Genomic DNA, 20,113 nt, shown 5'->3' with positions numbered 1-20,113 from the left:
TGGGGCTGCAAAAGAGTCAGACACGACGCAGTGACTAAACAGCAACAACAGATGTTGGCAGATGCACCATCATGCATGAGACAAGTGTGTTTCCTGATAGGTTATCAAGGAAAAAAAGATGTGTTTAGTCTTTCATTTCTATAGTACTGTGTGTGTGTTCAGTCACTCAGTCCTGTCGGACTCCACGGACGGTAGCCCACCAGGCTCCTCTGTCAATGGAATTTCCCAGGCAAGAATACTGGAGTGGGTTGCCATTTCCTCTTCCAAGGGATCTTCCCAATCCAAGGATCGAACCAGCATCTCTGTGTCTCTCCTGCCTTGGCAGGTGGATTCTTTACCATTGCCTATCTCACCCTACAAATTGATACAATTTTGACTTCATTTAAAAATTTTTTTTAAATTATTGAAGTATGATAACACTTTACAGGAAACTGGGAAAATACAGAACAGTTACATATAGTTTCACTACATATTACGATTATTAAAAATTGATATAATTTTAAATACCATATGACAAAGATGGAGAAAGAAATTTTAATTTGTGTGTAAACATTCACATTTAAAGCACAGCCTTGCCTTTCTAAAAGCAAATCCTGTCTGAGTTTTTAACTATGAAGACAAAAGTCATTCCCCACAGTTTCTTAAATCCAGCCTATTTCTAATGCATAATATCAACACCAAGTTCACTGCAGATACTTAAAGCAAGATGCAGCAGCAAGTAAAATGTCAACCAACCTGCCCCCCTCAAACCTGCACTTGTTTAGAGGGAAACACAAAAGTGAGGCGACTCTGCAGAGACTGTACCTTGTGTGGCAGTGAAGTTAGAAGACGGTGTTGGTGTGACTATCCCAAAATTAAAGCCAGTCCTAGGGGGTGGAAGAAAAGAAGTTAAAAATGAACAGACTTAAGGCACAACATTGCCCTTTTAACAGTATTTTATAATTCATTCACATAATCTACTCTCCAGGGACTTGCAATCCATAGATAAATATCAATAAGCACATTGTCTCTGAAGCAGCAGAGCAGAGCTCTCAAAGCTGGGGTCGGGGGGAGGGGAAGCGATTTGTGCGTGAGGTGAGAGGGGAGCAGCAAGTGAGGAGGCCTTGGCGGAACAGCCAGGCTTTCCATGGTAGAGGGAGTGGGGACCTATTTCAAGGAAAGTGAAGGAGCACTAGGACTGTGCCTTGGGATGGTGGCCGGAGCGGGTGGCTCGCCTAGTGAGGGAGACGGGATGGGCTAGGTGAGGAGGAGCCTATGACCCACCCAGGGAGCACGTCAGGACAGCGCATGCCACTGGGGGAAACAACAGACAGTATGAAATGGAAGCCACTGTCTCTGCTGTTTGGATAAAACGCTTAGTCCTCGGCTGGGAAATTTGGTTCAAAAACTTTAAAAAAAAAATTTTGGTTGCACCAAGTGGCTTGTGGGATCTCACTTCCCTGACCAGGCACCGCACCCAGCCCACAGAAATGAAAGCTCTGTAGCTATACCCTAACCACTAGGCCGCCAGGAAACGTCCCTCAAAAACCTTTCCGACTCTTTTCATCCTCTCCTCTCTTTCTGTACATTTTCTTCACGCTGTGAGTGAAGACACTATAGCCAAAGAAGAAAACTCAGCACCAGTTGAGCCAGAATGGAGTACTCATTCTGAGAAAAGTTCAAATAGCAAATTAAAAACTATTGGATTGGTCAAAAAGTTCATTTGGGCGTTTCTGTAAGATGTTATGGAAAACCCCAAATGAACTTTTTGGCCAACCTGATAAAAAGCTTTAAAACATAAGGGGCCAAGCATATCAAACAGAGTAAGTAACAGTAAAGAGTAGAGTTAGGTTTTTTTTTTTTAAACTCGTCACTGGCTTCATCAAATGGTCCAAGACCACCTAAGATGTGTTAAATATTTTTTCACCTTAAAAAAAAAAGAAAACAAAACAAATCTCTTTCTTTGTCTCAACCCTGGTGAAGAAATTTGATGTAACAGAGGTAAGCAACTGACCCATGACTCAAACCTCTGCAGGTTATTTTAAAGACGGGAAGAAGATTATCAGGTTCACAGAAGTAAAGATTAATTAAAAGATGCAATAGCTCCTGGAACTGACCTACTCTCTAAAATTGTGCTCCAAACTACCTTTGGGGAGTAGAAAACATAATGATTTACAGGAAATATATAAAATGTCCCCCTTGAAATTCTATTCTAACACCTTCCTTTCTCATAATGTGTTAGGCTGAAGGGTGTTCAAGAAACAAACTCACAGCAGGGAAAAGAGACTGTGGTTAGTGTGATTCCAGTTACAAAAGCATAAACTGGAAGAGCTTAAGAGGCTTTTCTAACGGAACTGAATGTGCAACCCTTCACGGTGAAAACAATCTTTGGATGAGTATTTATCTCAGCCACACAGAGACTAACTCCACCCCAACGCAGAGAGATGCTCTGCCAACTCTCACCAGTTTCGTGATGAGTGTTCACAGCATAGTGAAAAGGTACGCCCCCTCCAACGTTAATAAGAACTTCCTTTGGACTGAGGGTTAGAAGACCCTTTTGTTTTTAAAAATAACTCAATTTGACAAGTACAGACATCATCACTTTAAAAAAAATGAAACAGAAATGGACTTCCCCACATCTATATAAAACCCAAATTCTTAAATGGCCACTGTTTTGATCGCTCAGCAGTCTAGTATAACATGACCCCTCAGGGCAGCGAAGCCAATCCAAGGTCTCACCCAGCTGCCAGATGGTGTCAGAATGAAAAGATCTGTGTGATAAACTAGAGCAACCACAGACCCACTACCCAAACAAGCTTTATCCTAAACAACAAAACAAACAAGTCAGTAAGAACACACATATAAAATTGAATGGAAAAAGGGAAACAGATTTACATTAGGACACTAAGCTACTCCCACTATCATTAAATGTGTCATTGTGGAGATAAGAACTCTGGCTTCATATAAGTATACCCACTGACTATAAGATTTGAGAAGCAATCTATAAGGATGCTGGTGATCTGCCACAAAACTTAAGTTCACAACTGACCCTGATGAAAATGAGAAAGGCTTGCTGAACTGCCCAACAGTAGACGGGGTAGAAGTCACAGCTGTTTCTATCTTGGTTGCCACTGGTCCTGGAATTACGGGAAAAAAAGAAGAGCATTACAAAAAACCAAACACCATTTTAGTTTAATTCTCTGCAGCACTGAATGCGTAGTGCCACACAAAGCGCAGCCCCCGGTCACGTGCTTCCTGTAGGTCAGCAGTCAAGGGGACAGTGAGGATTCAGTCGTGCTCAAGGTCTCTGAATGGGCTCTCTGGCCCTGTCACTGTCAATTTCAAACCAAGGCATGCCACTTTACCCTTTCCAGGAAAGACATCAAAGTAACTGGAGTGCAGTTCAAATTTAAGGCTTTAAAAGTAGATTTTGCAAATAATGAAATGGCTGGGGCATTACCCACACTCTCTCCCCCACCTTTCCCTCTCTAAAAGGAGAAGGGGGCTGGGGGAATGACATTCAAGAAGCCCAAATCAAACCAACCCAAACAATAAGAAAAAGCATCTTCTCTTTATATAAGTATGGAATAAAGATTTGCAAAATTATCTAAAACACTACAATAACACAATGTGATGTGTACAAGGATGTCTAATGTAGCCTTACTTATAAATTTGAAAAGTTAAGAACAATCTGAACTATCAGCAGAGTATTGGTAAAAACTTAACAGGGTACAACTGTACAGCGAATGGATTAAAATGAGAGAGGCAGACTTGTACCAGATCTGAAAAGATGAACATGATATTTTCCTGGGGGGAGGGAGGAGAGGGGACAGATTACAGATCAGTATATACAGGATATGGCTATCTTTGTTTAACAAAACCAATAGATACATATCAATTCTTTGAGGGCTGTTATCGCTGGAATAGGGAACTTACACATTTTCTACATTATATAGTTCCACACCATAGACTTTTTGTGGTCCTGTAACAGTTTTAAAATCAGGAAAACAATGAAGGTATTTCCATTATTAATTAATAAGGGAATTATTCTATAGAGGTTTCAGAGATGACTTTTTGTTGTTGTTAGAAGTTTTTGCAAACTCTTAAATAGTGTTTTTCAGGGAAATTTTCCTGCTCAAAAAAAGTCTGTTTCTGGCAAGTAGAAACAGAAGGACATCTAGCAATGAGAGCGAATATTTCACAATCATCATTGAATGATGAATCTTAGAAATTTCTTTCCAAGTCATGCTAACTGCTGCGAGATGTTCTTGATTCTTAATTTCAAGAGTGACAAAAATCTCTCCAATAAAATCCTTGAAAGAGGTTAGGATATATAATCTTTCAAACTTTTTTCTAAAATATTAGCCAGAAATAGAAACAAACTTCTTAATTTGAATCTTAAATGATTCAAAAGTCTTTGACAACTGCACTAAACTTTCGCTTCTAAGTTAAAGTTTCAGCTCCTAGTCGAGAAGTGCTACAGACTGCCTTCTCATGGAAGGTTATATGGTGAAAACTGTGCATTAGTCTGAATTCTAGAATACAGCATTGGCTACACAATGGTTTTCTTCTGAGTGTAAGGAATATTTACTGAGGATAAACCCAATATCCAATGAGAAAGCTTCTGACTACAGAGGAAGTTGGGACGATGGCATGACTATGTAGAGATTATGGTAGGCAGGCTACTCATGTGTGAAGTTCAGCATCTCTAACAGAATTTATTAGCTTAAAGACCCACTTGAGAGCAAGAATCAAAATAAAAGCTGGAGTTCGGAGCACAGGGAGAATGCTGGACTGTGGGTGGCACAAGAGCCCTGCAGCAAAAAGTGACACACGCCAAGTGAAGTGGGCTCTGACAGGAGCCAACAGAAGAGGCCTACATTAAGCTAGGCTGGATGCACAAGCACGCTTCTGCATCAGGCGGGCTCAGGCCGGCAAAGAAGCCTGCTCAGAGCACTTTACGGTGACTGTGAAAGCTAACTTCAGTTGAGAGCTCTGAGTGTTGGAAGCATGTGAAGCTACAGTCTTTCAATACTGGATTATATCCTCTTATCGTGTACTATGCTTTGTTGTTCAGTCGTGCCTGACTTTGTGACCCCATGGACTGTAGCCCACCAGGCTCCTCTGTCCATGGGATTCTCCAGGCAAGAATACTGGAGTGGGTTGCCATGCCCTCCTTCAGGGGATATTCCCAACCCAGGGATCGAATCCAGGTCTCCGTACTGCAGGTGGATTCTTTACTATCTGAACCACCAGGGAGGCTCTCCATTTATCATATTGTCGTATATTGTAACGGATCCATTTTACTTTCTATATTTTACTGGCTTTTGAATTGTCCTTAAAAACCCAGAGAGTTTTTCTTTCCCTTTAGTAGAAGAAATAAGAGTTCAATGTTTGGATCCACTTCTCTCAAAACTTCGATATCGAACAAGGCAGGTACTCCTTTTAGGAAAACATTTAAAGGAAGGCTTTCTCCTACTGCTCTCCTATTTCAGAAGTCTACAGAGCTGCCAAAGGGCACTTCCTGGAGATTCTACATCCCCTGAGGCTTTTCAAATATGTCTTTACTTGATTTCACATTAACTGCCTTTGTGATCTAGAACAATTAAATTCTTCTGTGGAAAATATCTTTCACCTTTTATTTTCACTAAAACAAAAGTGCAAACTGACCTGAAGCTTTATCACCAGATGACAACTGACTGGATGCTGGCGGGGGCCCAGATGGCTTTAGGGCATTTATCAGCGATCCCTGTAATAGGAGGAAAACATTTATGTGACCTACAAAACAGTCTCTGGAATAAAGGAACATGTAAAATGATAACATAATTTAAAATAAGCAAGCACAAACACTTCTATTTAGTTAAATTTTGTTCTTCAGTTTCAATTTAGGTCAGTGTGTTTACATGTAATATCACTTCAGAGATGGGACTACTCCACAAGCACAAGAAACAGGGTCCTGCTTGCCGAGCCTGCAGCTCCTTCCGCAGAGCCTGACGCAATGCTCGGGACACGAAAGGCGTCAGCGTGCTTGAAACACAAATGAAGGAAGAAGCAAATGAATGAAATACATCCTGGCTCTCAATAAAACTTATAGTAAGGTTAAGAAGCAAAACTGTCCAACTTATCCATCTCCAGTCAATGTTCTTTTTCTCTTGTTTGTTATGATTTGTGCCTCACCACATGTCCTCCAAGGTGAAGATGGAAAGCTCCAGAAGAAAGACCAAATGCTAACTGCTGAAGTGCCATGTTAAGTCAGGGCAAATTACGGAGGAGACAGCCATGTCTGAGAACTCACATTAGGCAAGTTCTGAGGGTCAATCTCAAACACAGTCTAAAATGACCTTTCTAGAGACAGAGTTGAGTAGCAGGGAAACCTGGTTTTTTTAGGGAAAGTTTCAGAGAGGGCTTGATCTGCCTTTCCGCCATCTCCTATTATTTTCTTCTGGATTGTTTAAGTGTCTACAATATAACTTATTTTTGTAACAGACCATGTTTATCAGGCAAAAGCCTGCAAGTAGACATAACAAACATCATTGAAGATGCAAAGTATGAAAAACAGGGATGATAGGAGAAAGCAGAAGACTCTATTCCCTGGAGGCTGATACTGAAAGGTACAATGAACAAAGCAGTGGGCAGGGAGAAGCTGGAAGATGGGTTCCAGCCCTGGTTCCATCATTCACTACCGGTGGAAGCCTGCATCAGTCACTTGAGCCCTGGTTTCTTCATTAGTGAAACATTGCTGAACATCTGTCTTGTCTATATGGCTGTTGTATGGGTTAACTAAGACAAATGAAAGTAAACTTGAACTCCATACAGATACCCTCCATATAGAGAATTATGACCCAAGATTACCAGATGCAGAATGTCACATGGTCGACAAAGACATCATCGGGTCCCGACTGACCTACTAGCTCAAGACCGTCATAAATTGTGGGGAAAGGATCACAGGTCTTTTTCAGAGTTCATTTAAAAGATGTGGGAAAAATTTTTTTAAATAAAATAAAAAATAAACAGTGCGGGGACTTAGTACCATATTGTCTTCAGTTACAAGGACAGTCACTGCATGTCACATTAGCAAAGCAAAAATCAGCAATTTACCTGCTTAGCTTGGTTGGCAGGCGCTGGGGCCAACACCGGGTGAGGCGTTTTGGCTGCAGAGTACGGCACTGAAGAACTGGAAAACACAAAGCACGCGCTCAGGAGAAAGGCATGACTGGGGGAAATTCATCCTCAACCCCGAGCCACCTTCTGTGCAAAAAGGTAATACCAGTTTTGGGGTAGAACACAGATGTCTCAGACCCTAATCAAAATCATTTGACATGTTTCTGATTGAAGAACAAATTCTTTACATGAAATTTGGGTCTTTAGCAAAAGTCAAAGCAATGACCTTAAAATGTATCTTCTTCCTGAAATTTTAAGGAAAAAAAGTTATGGATATTCAGAAGTAGATCTTTTTCTTATTTGCAGAGAAAGCTTTCTCCACCTCCTCCCCATCACCCACCACCATTCCAGACCATGTGGGAAATTCCTGATTCTCTTTTCCGAGTCTCAGAAAATGTTTCATCAGGATCGATGGGGTGTATATGATCTTCTCAAAGCAGAGCTCTCAGCTTCTCATAGCAACCAGCCTCGAGAGCTCACCACGTCAGCACACAGGAGAGTTAAACCATACCACGGCTCCGTACCCAACCTGCACTTTCGTTGTAGTGTCAATATGAAAAGCGCATCCTGTCTACGTAGAAAGAGTTCTCACCATTTTTTGTTATCCCTGAACATAGTTAATTTTGTTGTTGCTGTTGTTTAATTGCTCAGTCATGTCTGACTCTTTGCGACCCCATGGATTGCCAGGTTCCTCTGTCCATGGGATTTCCCAGACAAGAATACTGGAGTGGGTTGCCATTTCCTTCCCCAGTGGATCTTCCTGACCCAGGGATTGAACCTGGATCTCCTGCATCTGCAGACAGATTCTTTACCACTGAACCATCAGGGAAGCCCACTTAGTGTAAATATGTAAGGGGGAAAAAAAAAATCCCCTGTTCAACACAAAGCTCTAGCCGTGGCTCCGGGGAGCAACTCTTTTCATTAATGTATCTGTCCTCCATCCAGAGCTCCTCTGACCGATAGGTATAGCAGTAACAACTGTAGCATCTGGTTTTATTTCTCAGAACTTTCGCTTAAGGAGGATTAACAATTTTCCATTAAAAAGTTAACTTGTGAGAGAAAAGACAAAAATAAACCCATGCCTTATGGGAAAAAATTATCAAACATCTTAATAATCTTACAGTTACCTCAGGATACTCTCTTGGAATAACACGAGAATCTTCCCAAACTTTATTAGATTCAGAGAGAAGGAAAAAAAACGCAATTATTTTCAATAAAACCCTCTTTATTTTCCTACTGAAGAGAGAAGCAACTACAAATGTGTGCCTCTCTGAAGAAATGCACACGGGTCCCGCGAGATACTCAGCCAAGCAGGTACACAGGGACGCCCCCATCTGCTCACCCTCCAACAAGAAAAGGAACGTATGCGTGAGAGGCTGGCACTGAGAGATCCCTGGGCACACACAGCAACCTCAGGTGGAAAAATGACTGCAGCTCATGAGAGTCACAAGGGAAGCACAAATCTTTCATGCTTTCTCAAAGATGAGCTAAAAAAAAAACTACGAATAAAAATAAAAGCAGCAATTCACCCAACTTTAGAACATTTATACCTCAAACTTAGCTATGATATGATGGTAGATTAAATCATGCATGAAGCAGACTAAGTGCAATTATTCTTCTGTTTATTTGTGATAAAGCCATAAATCTCTTGGGTGTCCTAAATCCCCAAACACGCAAAATTAGGATTCACAGTATTTACACACTGGGCTACATGACGACCCAGCAGAGAAATAAATGCTGTTCATGCACTCAGCTAGTAAACGAACTGATTAAATCAGATCCACCATGATCTAAAAGAGCAAGCATCTCTTTAACAAGTGGTGCTGGGAAATCTGGTCAACCACTTGTAAAAGAATGAAACTAGAACACTTTCTAACACCATACACAAACATAAACTCAAAATGGATTAAAGATCTAAACGTAAGACCAGAAACGATAAAACTCCTAGAGGAGAACATAGGCAAAACACTCTCTGACATACATCACAGCAGGATCCTCTATGACCCACCTCCCAGAATGTTGGAAATAAAAGCAAAAATAAACAAATGGGACCTAATTAACCTTAAAAGCTTCTGCACATCAAAGGAAACTATTAGCAAGGTGAAAAGACAGCCTTCAGAATGGGAGAAGATAATAGCAAATAAAGCAACTGACAAACAACTAATCTCGCGAATATACAAGCAACTCCTACAGCTCAACTCCAGAAAAATAAATGACCCAATCAAAAAATGGGCCAAAGAACTAAATAGACATTTCTCCAAAGAAGACATACAGATGGCTAACAAACACATGAAAAGATGCTCAACATCACTCATTATCAGAGAAAGGCAAATCAAAACCACCATGAGGTACCATTTCACACCAGTCAGAATGGCTGCGATCCAAAAGTCTACAAGTAATAAATGCTGGAGATGGTGTGGAGAAAAGGGAACCCTCTTACACTGTTGGTGGGAATGCAAACTAGTACAGCCACTATGGAGAACAGTGTGGAGATTCCTTAAAAAAACTGGAAATAGAACTGCCTTATGATCCAGCAATCCCACTGCTGGGCATACACACTGAGGAAACCAGAAGGGAAAGAGACACGTGTACCCCAATGCTCATCGCAGCACTGTTCATAATAGCCAGGACATGGAAGCAACCTAGATGTCCATCAGCAGATGAATGGCTAAGAAAGCTGTGGTACATATACACAATGGAGTATTACTCAGCCATTAAAAAGAATACATTTGAATCAGTTCTAATGAGGTGGATGAAACTGGAGCCTATTATACAGAGTGAAGTAAGCCAGAAAGAAAAACACCAATACAGTATACTAACGCATATATATGGAATTTAGAAAGATGGTAACAGTAACCCTGTGTACAAGACAGCAAAAGAGACACTGATGTATAGAACAGTCTTATGGACTCTGTGGGAGAGGGAGAGGGTGGGAAGATTTGGGAGAATGGCATTGAAACATGTAAAATATCATGTAGGAAATGAGTTGCCAGTCCAGGTTCGATGCACGATACTGGATGCTTGGGGCTGGTGCACTGGGACGACCCAGAGGGATGGTATGGGGAGGGAAGAGGGAGAAGGGTTCAGGATGGGGAATACATGTATACCTATGGCGGATTCATTTTGATATTTGGCAAAACTAATACAATTATGTAAAGTTTAAAAATAAAATAAAATTAAAAAAAAAAATAAATAAAAGAGCAAGCAGAAAAGGACAGTATACTGCTAAATAAATGTGTTCAAAGACTTGTACATGATCATGAACCAAAACAATGGAAATCAACAGCTAGAAATGTTCAAGAGGAGATGGAAACACCAAACTTGGAATTATCATAGTCTGGATGACGGTATTCTACTAGCAGTATGCACCTGAGAAGAGATCATCAGAAATTCACCTGAAATGTTCTGTTTCACAACTGAAAACAGAAATCAAAGGACCACAGGCAGAAAATGGCACTGTAACATACATCTACCTCCATTTCATCAAAAGTATGTGACAATCCTAAACATTTATGCAACTAACAACAGAACTACAAATGAGGCAAAAAAAAAAAAAAGCTAGAACTGAAAGAAAAATAAGCAAATCCATAGCTACACTTGAAAATACCAACACTATTCTCATTAACTGATGGAATAATCAGACAGAAGATTATCATCATCTACTACAGATGGTGACTGCAGCCATGAAATTAAAAGACGCTTACTCCTTGGAAGGAAAGTTATGACCAACTTAGACAGCATATTAAAGAGCAGAGGCATTACTTTGCCAACAAAGGTCCATCTAGTCAAGGTTATGGTTTTTCCAGTAGTCATGTATGGATGTGAGAGTTGGACTATAAAGAAAGCTGAGCACCGAAGAATGGATACTTCTAAACTATGGTGTTGGAGAAGACTCTTGAGAGTCCCTTGAACTGCAAGGAGATCCAACCAGTCCATCCTAAAGGATATCAGTCCTGAGTGTTTATTGGAAGGACTGATGTTGAAGCTGAAATTTCAATACTTTGGTCACCTGATTTGAAGAGCTGACTCATTTGAAAAACTTCTGATGCTGGGAAAGACTGAAGGCAGGAGGAGAAGGCACAACAGAGGATGAGATGGTTGGATGGTATCACTGACTCAATGGATAAACTCCAGGAGCTGGTGATGAACAGGGAGGCCTGGCGTGCTGCGGTCCATGGGGTTGCAAAGAATCAGACAAGACTGAGCGACTGAACTGAACCGAAACACTTTAATTGACATTTATAGAACATGCCACCCAATAAGAGCAGTGGCACAGAACATTTACCAAGATGACTGACATTCTAGATCAAAGATTGGCAAACTAGAAACAATAGACCAGCTGCCTGCTTTTGTAAATAAAGTTGAACTGTAACAAAGCCATGCCCATTCATTTACGTTTTGTTTATGGCTGCATTCAGGCTACAATGGCAGAGTTGAATAGTTGAGGCAGAGACTGTATCTCCCAAAAGCTTAAATTATTTACTGTATGGCCCTTAAAATAGAAAAACCTTGCTGACCCCAGTTCTGGGTCATAGAAGAAGTCTCCATAAAACCTAAAGAATTCAAGTCATACAAAACATGTCTAACCGTGATGGAATTAAATTAAAAATCAATATCAAAAAGATATCTAGAAAATGCCCAATTATTTAGAAACATACTTTTAAATATCCCAGATGTATACAAAGAAACCAAAATGTTTTGAACTAAATGAAAATGAAAAAATAACATTCAAAATCTGTGGGAGGTAGCCAAAGCAGTTCTTAGACGGAACTTTATAGCACCAAATGCCTGTGTTGGAAGAGAGCAGCATCAAATTAATGACCTTAGCTTTCACCTTAAGAAACTAGAAGAGTAAATAAAATCCAAAGTAAGCAGGAAAATGAAATAAAGATCAAGAAGGGAAAAAAAAAAATCAATGAAGCCAAAAGCTGGCTTCTTTGAGATCAATAAAATTGATAAAACTCTAGTTAGACTGATGAGGTTAAAAAAAAGACCCAAAATACTGTTAAGAGGAAAATAAAATCTATATACATTTAAAGGATGATAATCAGTGACTATTAATGAAAAACATGCCAATAAATTCAACAAGTCAAGTGAAATGAATTTCTTGAAATATACAAACTACCAAAGAAGTAGATAAGCTTAACAGTCATATATGTACTAAAGAAACTGAAATTTCCAAGCCAAAATAACTTTACTGGTGAATTCTACAAAAATTTAAGGATGAAATAGTAACCAATCTACAGAAATTCTTAGTGGAAATTGAAGAGGAAGGAACACTTTCTGACTCATTCTATAAGGGTAGTATTACTCTGAAGGTAAAATGGAAGAAAGACATTACCAGAAAAGAAAATCTACAGACCAATATCCCTCATTAAGACAGATGCAAAACTATTAACAAAATTTTAGCAAATTGAGTCCAACCGTATATTAAAAAGTTGAATACATTATTACTGACGATTGGTTTAACATTAGAAAACCAATCAGTGTGGCAAGGGTACCAAGACAATTCAAGGGGAAAAAAGGTTTTTTCCAAAAATGATGCTGCACAACTGGGTGGTGGTTGTTCAGCCACTAAGTCATGTCTTTCGCGACCCCATGGACTGTAGCTCCCCAGGCTCCTCTGTTCGTGGGACTTCCAGGCAAGAACACTGGAGTGGGCTGCCATTTCCTTCTCCAGGGGATCTTCTCAACCCAGGGATGGCACCATGTCTCCTGCATTGGCAGGCAGATTCTTTACCACTGAGCCACCAGACAGGTCCTGGGACAACTGGGTATCCACATGCAAAAGAAAGATATTAGACCACAAATTACAGTATTTACAAAAATTAACTCAAAGCATATCAAAGACCTAAATGTAAGAGTTCAAACTATAAAACTTGGAAGAAAACACAGGAGTAAATCTTTATGATCCTGCATGAAGCAATAGTTTCTTAAACATATATCAGACACCAACAGTGCAAGCAATAAAAGAAAAAAATAAATTGAATTTCATCAAAATTAAAAACTGTTGTTTCAAAGGACACCATTAAGAAAGTGAAAACCACACAAAGAATGGGAGAACATATTTGCAAATCATATATCTGATAAGAGACTTGAATCTAGATTACATAAATAATATGACATCTTGGGACTTCCCTGGTGGCCCAGTGGCTGACTCCTTGCTCCCAACGCAGGGGTCCCAGGTTCAATCCCTGGTCAGAGAACTAGATCCCATATCCTGCAACTAAGAGTTTGCATGCTCCAACTAAAAAGAAATCTTCCTCAACGAAGATCAAAGATCCTATGTGCCTCAACTAAGACCTGGTGCAGCCAAATAAATAAAAATAAATATTAAAAAAAAAAGAAAATGACACCTCAACAATTAAGATAAAGAACCCAATTTAAAAACAGGCAAAGGATTTAAAGAGATATTTTTCTAAAGAAGACACAATGGCTAATATGCACACAAACAGACATCCAATATCATTAGTCACAGGGAAACATATCAAAACCACAAGGAGATACCATGTCCATCCATTAGGATAGCTATAATCAAAAAGATGGACAATAACACATATTAGTGAGGATGTGGAGAAACTGGCACTTCATACATTGCTGTTGGGAATGTAAAATGGTGCAGCTACTTTGGAAAAGTTTGAACTACACTTAGCTCAGAAAGTAGATTGCCATATGCTCTAGCAATTCTACTCCTAAAACATTACCCAGAATAACTGAAAAGCAGGGACTCAGAGGGCTGTCAACAATGCTCACTGCAGCATTATTCACAACAGTCAACTCAACCCAAGTGCCCACTTACAGATGAATGGATAAGTCAAACAGGATATCTACATACAGTGGAATGTCATTCAGTCATAAAAGGAATGAAATTCTGATATATGCTACAACATGGGCTTCCCTGGTGGTTTAGACACTAAAGAATCTGTTCCAACGCCTGAGACCTGGGTTCAATCTCTGGATTTGGAACATCCTCTGGAGAAGGGAATGGCTCCCCACTCCAGTATTCTCGCCTGAAGAATTCCATGGACAGAGAAGCCTGGTGGATAACAAACAGTCCATGGGGTCACAAAGAATCAGACATGACTGAGCGACTAACACTTTACAACATGGATAAATCCTAAAAATGTGAGTGAAATAAGCCAGATATAAAAGGACAAATACTACATATAGGGCAAATTCTTAGCAACAGAATGTAGATTAGAGGTTACCAGGGACTAGAAGTAAGGTGGAATAAGGAGTTAATATTTAATGGGTACAATTGCTGTATGAGATAATGAAAAAGTTCTGGAACAGATGGGGTGACAGTTATACAACTGTAAACATACTTAATGTCTCTGAATTGTACACTTAAAAATGGTTAAAATAATAAATTTTGTTATACATATATTTACCCACAATAAAAAAAGAAAAAGCTTCTTAACTGTTCTCCCTTTTTTTATTCTTCTTCACTCCAGCCCTTCTCATCTATTCTAAATATAAGAACCAGAAACTTCCTGCTAAACCCACAGGTCAACAAAATAATCTGCATTTATCATAGCTCATGGAATTTTAGACTACAAAAAGGTAAATTTTACTGTGTGTTAATTATGGCCCAGTATTTTTAAAAATTGCTAAAATTGCTTTAAAAAAGCAAATGTAAATTAGATCAGGTTACTCAGCATCCAGCGGTCAGCTAGGTCCTCAACCAGGCTTACCAGATGTTATTGGATTTGTACCCCGGCCCTACCCCACTCTCCTCCTCTCTCCCTCCAGCCACCAGGGGCTGCCTGGCTTCATCCTGAACCTGCCAGACAAGCTCTCACTAGAGGCCTGGTGCTTGGGGCTTTCTTCCTTAGGATATTCATGAGCCTGCTCTCTGGTCTTTATTCAAATGTAAAATGTCAAAAGCCACTGCAAGGCAGAGTATTATCAACATATAAGACAGGAGAATCCCCAGTTTTGTGGTGAAAAAAATATGGTCTGGTATTTCTGAGACATGTTAGTCATTAGTCACGTAGGAGAAGCACCTTCTTTGCCTCTATTTAAAACTGCAACCATGTCTGGACAAAAGTCCCTAAACCCCTTTTCTGCTTTAATTTTCTCCGTCATACCTATCCCCTTCTAAAATATTGTATTTAGATGAATTTTACTTGTCATCTGTCTCTCTGTGACTAGGGCAGGGTTTGGGGATTTTGGGGGGCATGGTCTGTTTTGTTAACTGTGTTATTCTCAGCACCTAGAACAATGTGTGGCACATAGAGAATGCTGCTTAAGTATTTGTAGAAAGAATGAAGAAACGAATGCCAAAATTCTTGAAAGGAATGACGTACCTGGGTGTGTTTTGGAAAACAACAAACCAATAAAAATTCCACCATATTTCTCACCTCATTTGGCCCTGTTTCCTTCACCTTCCATTTCCTGCCAGAACTCTAGACACACTGGCCTTTCACCTGCACTCAGACTTGCTCTGCCCTTTCCCAGGTCTGGGCTTTCACAGATCCTGCACCCCATTTATAACACTCTTCTTCCACTCTGCCTGGCAACTTCTGGTCACTGCTCAACTTCCAGCTGAAACATCTTTCCTTCCCAACCTCGTCAGCCCCAGACTGCCTCACTGTGAGCCTTCTTAGCACCCTGTACCTCTCCTTCATCAAACTCATTATACTACAGTTAAATAACTGATGTGAAATGGGTAGCTTAGGGGCCGCCTTCTTGCTAACATCTAAGTGTCGTGAACGTGGGGACTTGGTATGTCTTACTGACTACCGGACCCCAAATACCCAGGGCATTATCATGTTCATGGCAGACACCCCTTGGGAATCTGCTGAATCAAGGGCCTGAGCGCTGGAGAGGAGTCTAACTAGCATGAGTGTGCCCCAGATAAGCCCTCTTCCTGCGAACAGGATGGCTGGTCAGTGAATTTAAGGGGTGAGTGGGGTGAGGCCAGTGAACATAAGCTATACCAATGGCAGAAACATATAACCTCATCTTATAATAAATCTCTTTAAGATGTTACTCAGGAGAAGTTAAATGCAAAATTAAATAGTTAAAATACACTTAGGAGGGACCTCCTTGGCAGTCCAGTGGTTAAGACTATGCTTCCACTGCAGGAAGCATGGGTTCCACCCTGGTCAGGGAACTAAGATCCCACAAAGGCGCGAGGTGCCACCAAAAACAAAAACAAAACAAGCAAAAACAAAAAACACTCAGGAAACTACTGCTTAACAGAATCTGAAAGTAAGTAATTTTATAATGAGTATAATTCCCTCTCAAGCTTTCTTATCAGGGAAGGTGGTAAATATCAATTTCCACTTAGCAACTGTGCTTAGATTCACCTATTATTCAACAAGGTATTAAAAAGAAACAACATTCCAGGCGCCATGCTGGGCATACAAGTTAAATAATAACCAGAGTCCAATTCTGTGGAGAAAAGAAGAGTTTCTTCAACTCTTTTTAAACTTCTATGTCTATTTTTCTTAAGTCAGAAAAAAGGGCAAACTCAGAATCGCTCCTTTAACAAAGCTCATATCAATGATTAGCTCAGATGAATCACTGGAGGAAAACACAGCCTGAGATAAGATAAAGGAAATCATCAAGAGGTGCTTCTCACATATTGTGAGAACAGCTAAAATATTCCAGAAATACCAGACCATGTTTCTTTCACCATTAAGCTGGCTTTTCCTGTCTTATGTAAGATTCTGCCTTGCGGTGGCTTTTCCTTGCCTACCCTACACTAGGAATCTGGCTATAATTCCCAAACTCTAATGCACAGTTCTTTCCCTTGAGAAGTTCACAACAACCACAAATGCCATCTTGGTCTAAACAGCATACCAAAGCTTCAAGGTCACTATAAGATAGGAAAGCTAGGCTTGCTTTTGGCTGTTAGTATGGCCCTGAGATAACTAAGCAATTCCTGGCAGTGTTGATAAATGGGCCAATGTGGAAAAGAGAGAAGGCCAGTGGACTAGTGAAGTAGGGCCACTTGATAAAGCCAAAACAGAACAGTGAGCAGACCTGGGGTGGGGGAGGAGAGGGCTAATGTGAACTGGAAAAAACACAGGGTTAGTGGCTGTTCTTCTTGCAGTTGGACTAGTCACAGGCACCAGACACTAACTCCCTGAATGACCCTGGTCCTCACGATCTCTACATTCAAACTGAGGATACAGCCCTCAACTCTTCCCCGAGCCACACTGCCCAGCTCCTGGCTACAAAATACTTGGGAGCAACAAGACACGGGCATGTTCTATGAACCGCGCCGCCCACACCAGTGGGAGGGAGTCAATGCCTTGAAATCTAAACACAGATTCACACTTAAAAGTCAGTTCTGGCAGCAATGATCCAGCTCTTAGATGTGGCATGGGGAGAAACTGGAAGTCTCCAAACAGAGCTTCTGCCTTTTAAACCACTGCTTTTTCATACAAACAACATGAGAAACTTGAAAAAACATGAATGCCTGGAGAGGGGAAGGAAGGGAGGAGAGACCATCATTGGGTTTTTAGAATCAATAGTCTGCGTTAGAGTTGAAGTGTCAACTCAGGAGCCCCAAGAGTATTTAAAAAAATAAATCAAACCCTCCACCTTACCTGACTTAATAACTGTAACGTGTACCACATGCAGACTTACATACGGCAAATGGCACACTGAGTATGTAACACCAAGACTTTGAAAGTTTATGAGGCAACTGTTACTGCCAGTTGGAGAGGACAATTTCCTGAAAACCCAATTGTGTGCCTGAGATTAGCTGTCCATTCCGCTCCTCTTATAACCTGAAGTTCGGCAGGAAAAAGTCACACTGGGACAAGAGCACTGCTGCTCCCTGCAGGCAGTTCTACGCTACTGCAGAATAATTCATTGGCTTAAACACTCGAATGAAGCAGTAACATACCCCACTGTTGCAGAGGGGGCTGTAGCATTATTCTTCAATTCCTGCACATTTACCACTTGAGGGACATTCTTCAAAGTTGATTCAGTCAATGTACTGACAGCTATTTAAACAGAGAAGAGAAAGGCACGTTAATTGCAATACAGGATCAAAATTCTAGCCAGGTCTAATGAATAACTAGGACACAAGCAGAACACAAACTTATTATATAAAGGAAATTTAGGTAGTTCTGCAGCACTGAGTTCAATGGAACACCTGGCCTACGCCCTTCATAAAGATTATTCAATGAAGCTTGTGCAATTTAATCAAATGTACTAGTTCAGAAAAAAGGAATTCACCAGCCAGCTTTTACAGAGCAGAGCTGACATACTTGCCATATTGTTGGCTTGTTCTAGAAAAGGGCAGAAAAAGCTAGAGGATTACCAGTGTTTCTGCCTTCACCGTGCATTCATTCATTCAACCACTCTTTCACATGAGCTTATTACTGTCAGACTCTGTTAGGTGCTGGGAATACAAAAAATGTCTAAAATATAGTTTCTTCTTTAAAGAAGTTCATGCTTTAGTGAGACAGACACAGTGAATAAAATATAAAAAATGCAGCTTGAACCAGAATGGAGGAGGAGGCCAAGAAGGCCTGAATTAAGGAATGGTAACAGGGACTGATTTGACACCTACTTATCTTAGGCTTATCAGCTTTCATACCTTTTTTTGTATGTGTCTTATAATTTAAAACTGTAGCCCAGGACTTTATGACATGTTATAAATAACTATTAAGAAGGCCTAAGCAAAGCTTCTGGATCTTCTCCAACTACTGTGGGGCACGGTTGACCTTGTAGCCCAGGTAGGATGGTGGCTCTATGGCAGCTCACTTCACCCCCTCCTTCAGGAGTCACCAGGGATGCCCTGCTTATGACTGCACATACTTCATCCTTAACACTCACAGGTGCCCACACCTTCGAAACCTGTTTTTGAATAATGTCTTCTGAAATGATAATAGAGATCACACCACCTCCTGCTGAGAATGGACTAATCCTAAATCCTGATAGACTTGAAGTTGATAAATAATCAATCAGCTTGATTTAGGATCTGTTCAGTACAATGCTAAGATTCTGCTTGGTCCAACTAATATTTACAACATCAAGGGTTTCTTATATTTTTCAGAATGCTCAAAAGTACCTTAAAAAGTTCTCTTGTTTTTGCTCTTTCATATCTATTTGAGATGTCTTAGTAAGGGTTTTAATCTGAACTTTCCCTAGAGATCTATTATCATCTAATGGCAACTATTTTTGGCTAAATCAAACCACCATGTCTTTTCCATTTTTTAAAATTTTAGTGTAAATTGGCATATGTTATAAAACTAAAAAACTTCATTCAGCTAAAACAAAAATATGATTTATAGCCAAGTTTCTCACTCTTGGCACTACTGACGTTTTGGGGATGGATAATCCTTTGTTGTAGGGTTCTCTTGTGCTTTTGGGAGTTTCTTTGCAGCATTACTGGCCTCAACCCACTACAGGCCAGCAACACTGCCAACTGTTGGAGGGGAAGCAGGCAGAGTAAAAAAGCCTCTGGCTGAGAAGCACTGGCTTGTAAAAACTGACTAACGGAAGTTCCAAGGCAAATTACCTAGAAATCTTAATGTAGAAGATTATGGACAGCCACACACCACTGGCAAAATGCAAGAGCTGATTAGCTCCTTAGAGCTTCACGTTTCCAGGTTAAAACTACAATCTTAAGAAAAAGCTGTACTTCAGTACAAAGAACACAGGGTTGGAGTCTGGGCTTTGTTACATATTGGTTGGTGACCTTCGCCTCTCCAAACCGGGCATTACTCAAAAGCAAAATGGGCACACGTACACTCATTGCAAAGGGTGGCTCGGAGCCTTAAAATACTACGAGACAACTCTAACATCATTAGGTGATCTAACAGCAAAGATTAATTCTGGGGCTCAAAGCAGACATTATTCAAAAATAGGGATGAATCCTTGTGTTGAATCTAAAAAGAAATGATGCAAATGAACTTAACTGAACATGGTAGATCTTATACAGCCCTTTAAGGGCAAGTTTCCAACTGAGCCGCTGCCCTCTCAGAACCTCCCCGCAAAGGCGAGG

General features: G+C 40.4%; 1 protein-coding gene across 3 annotated transcripts in view; it reads right to left on the bottom strand.

The window, feature by feature from the left end:
- The window catches only part of NUP214 (nucleoporin 214), a 91,362-nt gene that overhangs the window by 34,483 nt on the left and 36,766 nt on the right, over window positions 1–20,113 (bottom strand). For all 3 annotated transcript variants that reach the window (XM_055541423.1, XM_055541421.1, XM_055541422.1), the window contains exons 24-28: window positions 18,005–18,104; window positions 7,078–7,153; window positions 5,650–5,728; window positions 3,029–3,116; window positions 805–866 (exon numbers count right to left, since the gene is read on the bottom strand). In XM_055541423.1, the coding sequence (XP_055397398.1) occupies window positions 805–866; window positions 3,029–3,116; window positions 5,650–5,728; window positions 7,078–7,153; window positions 18,005–18,104 (405 nt within the window). The remainder of the gene's footprint in view (window positions 1–804; window positions 867–3,028; window positions 3,117–5,649; window positions 5,729–7,077; window positions 7,154–18,004; window positions 18,105–20,113) is intronic.

The sequence above is a fragment of the Bubalus kerabau genome, chromosome 11 (assembly GCF_029407905.1).
Source record: "Bubalus kerabau isolate K-KA32 ecotype Philippines breed swamp buffalo chromosome 11, PCC_UOA_SB_1v2, whole genome shotgun sequence".
NCBI lineage: Eukaryota > Metazoa > Chordata > Mammalia > Artiodactyla > Bovidae > Bubalus > Bubalus kerabau.
The sequence above is the reverse complement of the archived record's forward strand: the minus strand, read 5'-3'. Positions and strand labels throughout refer to the sequence as shown.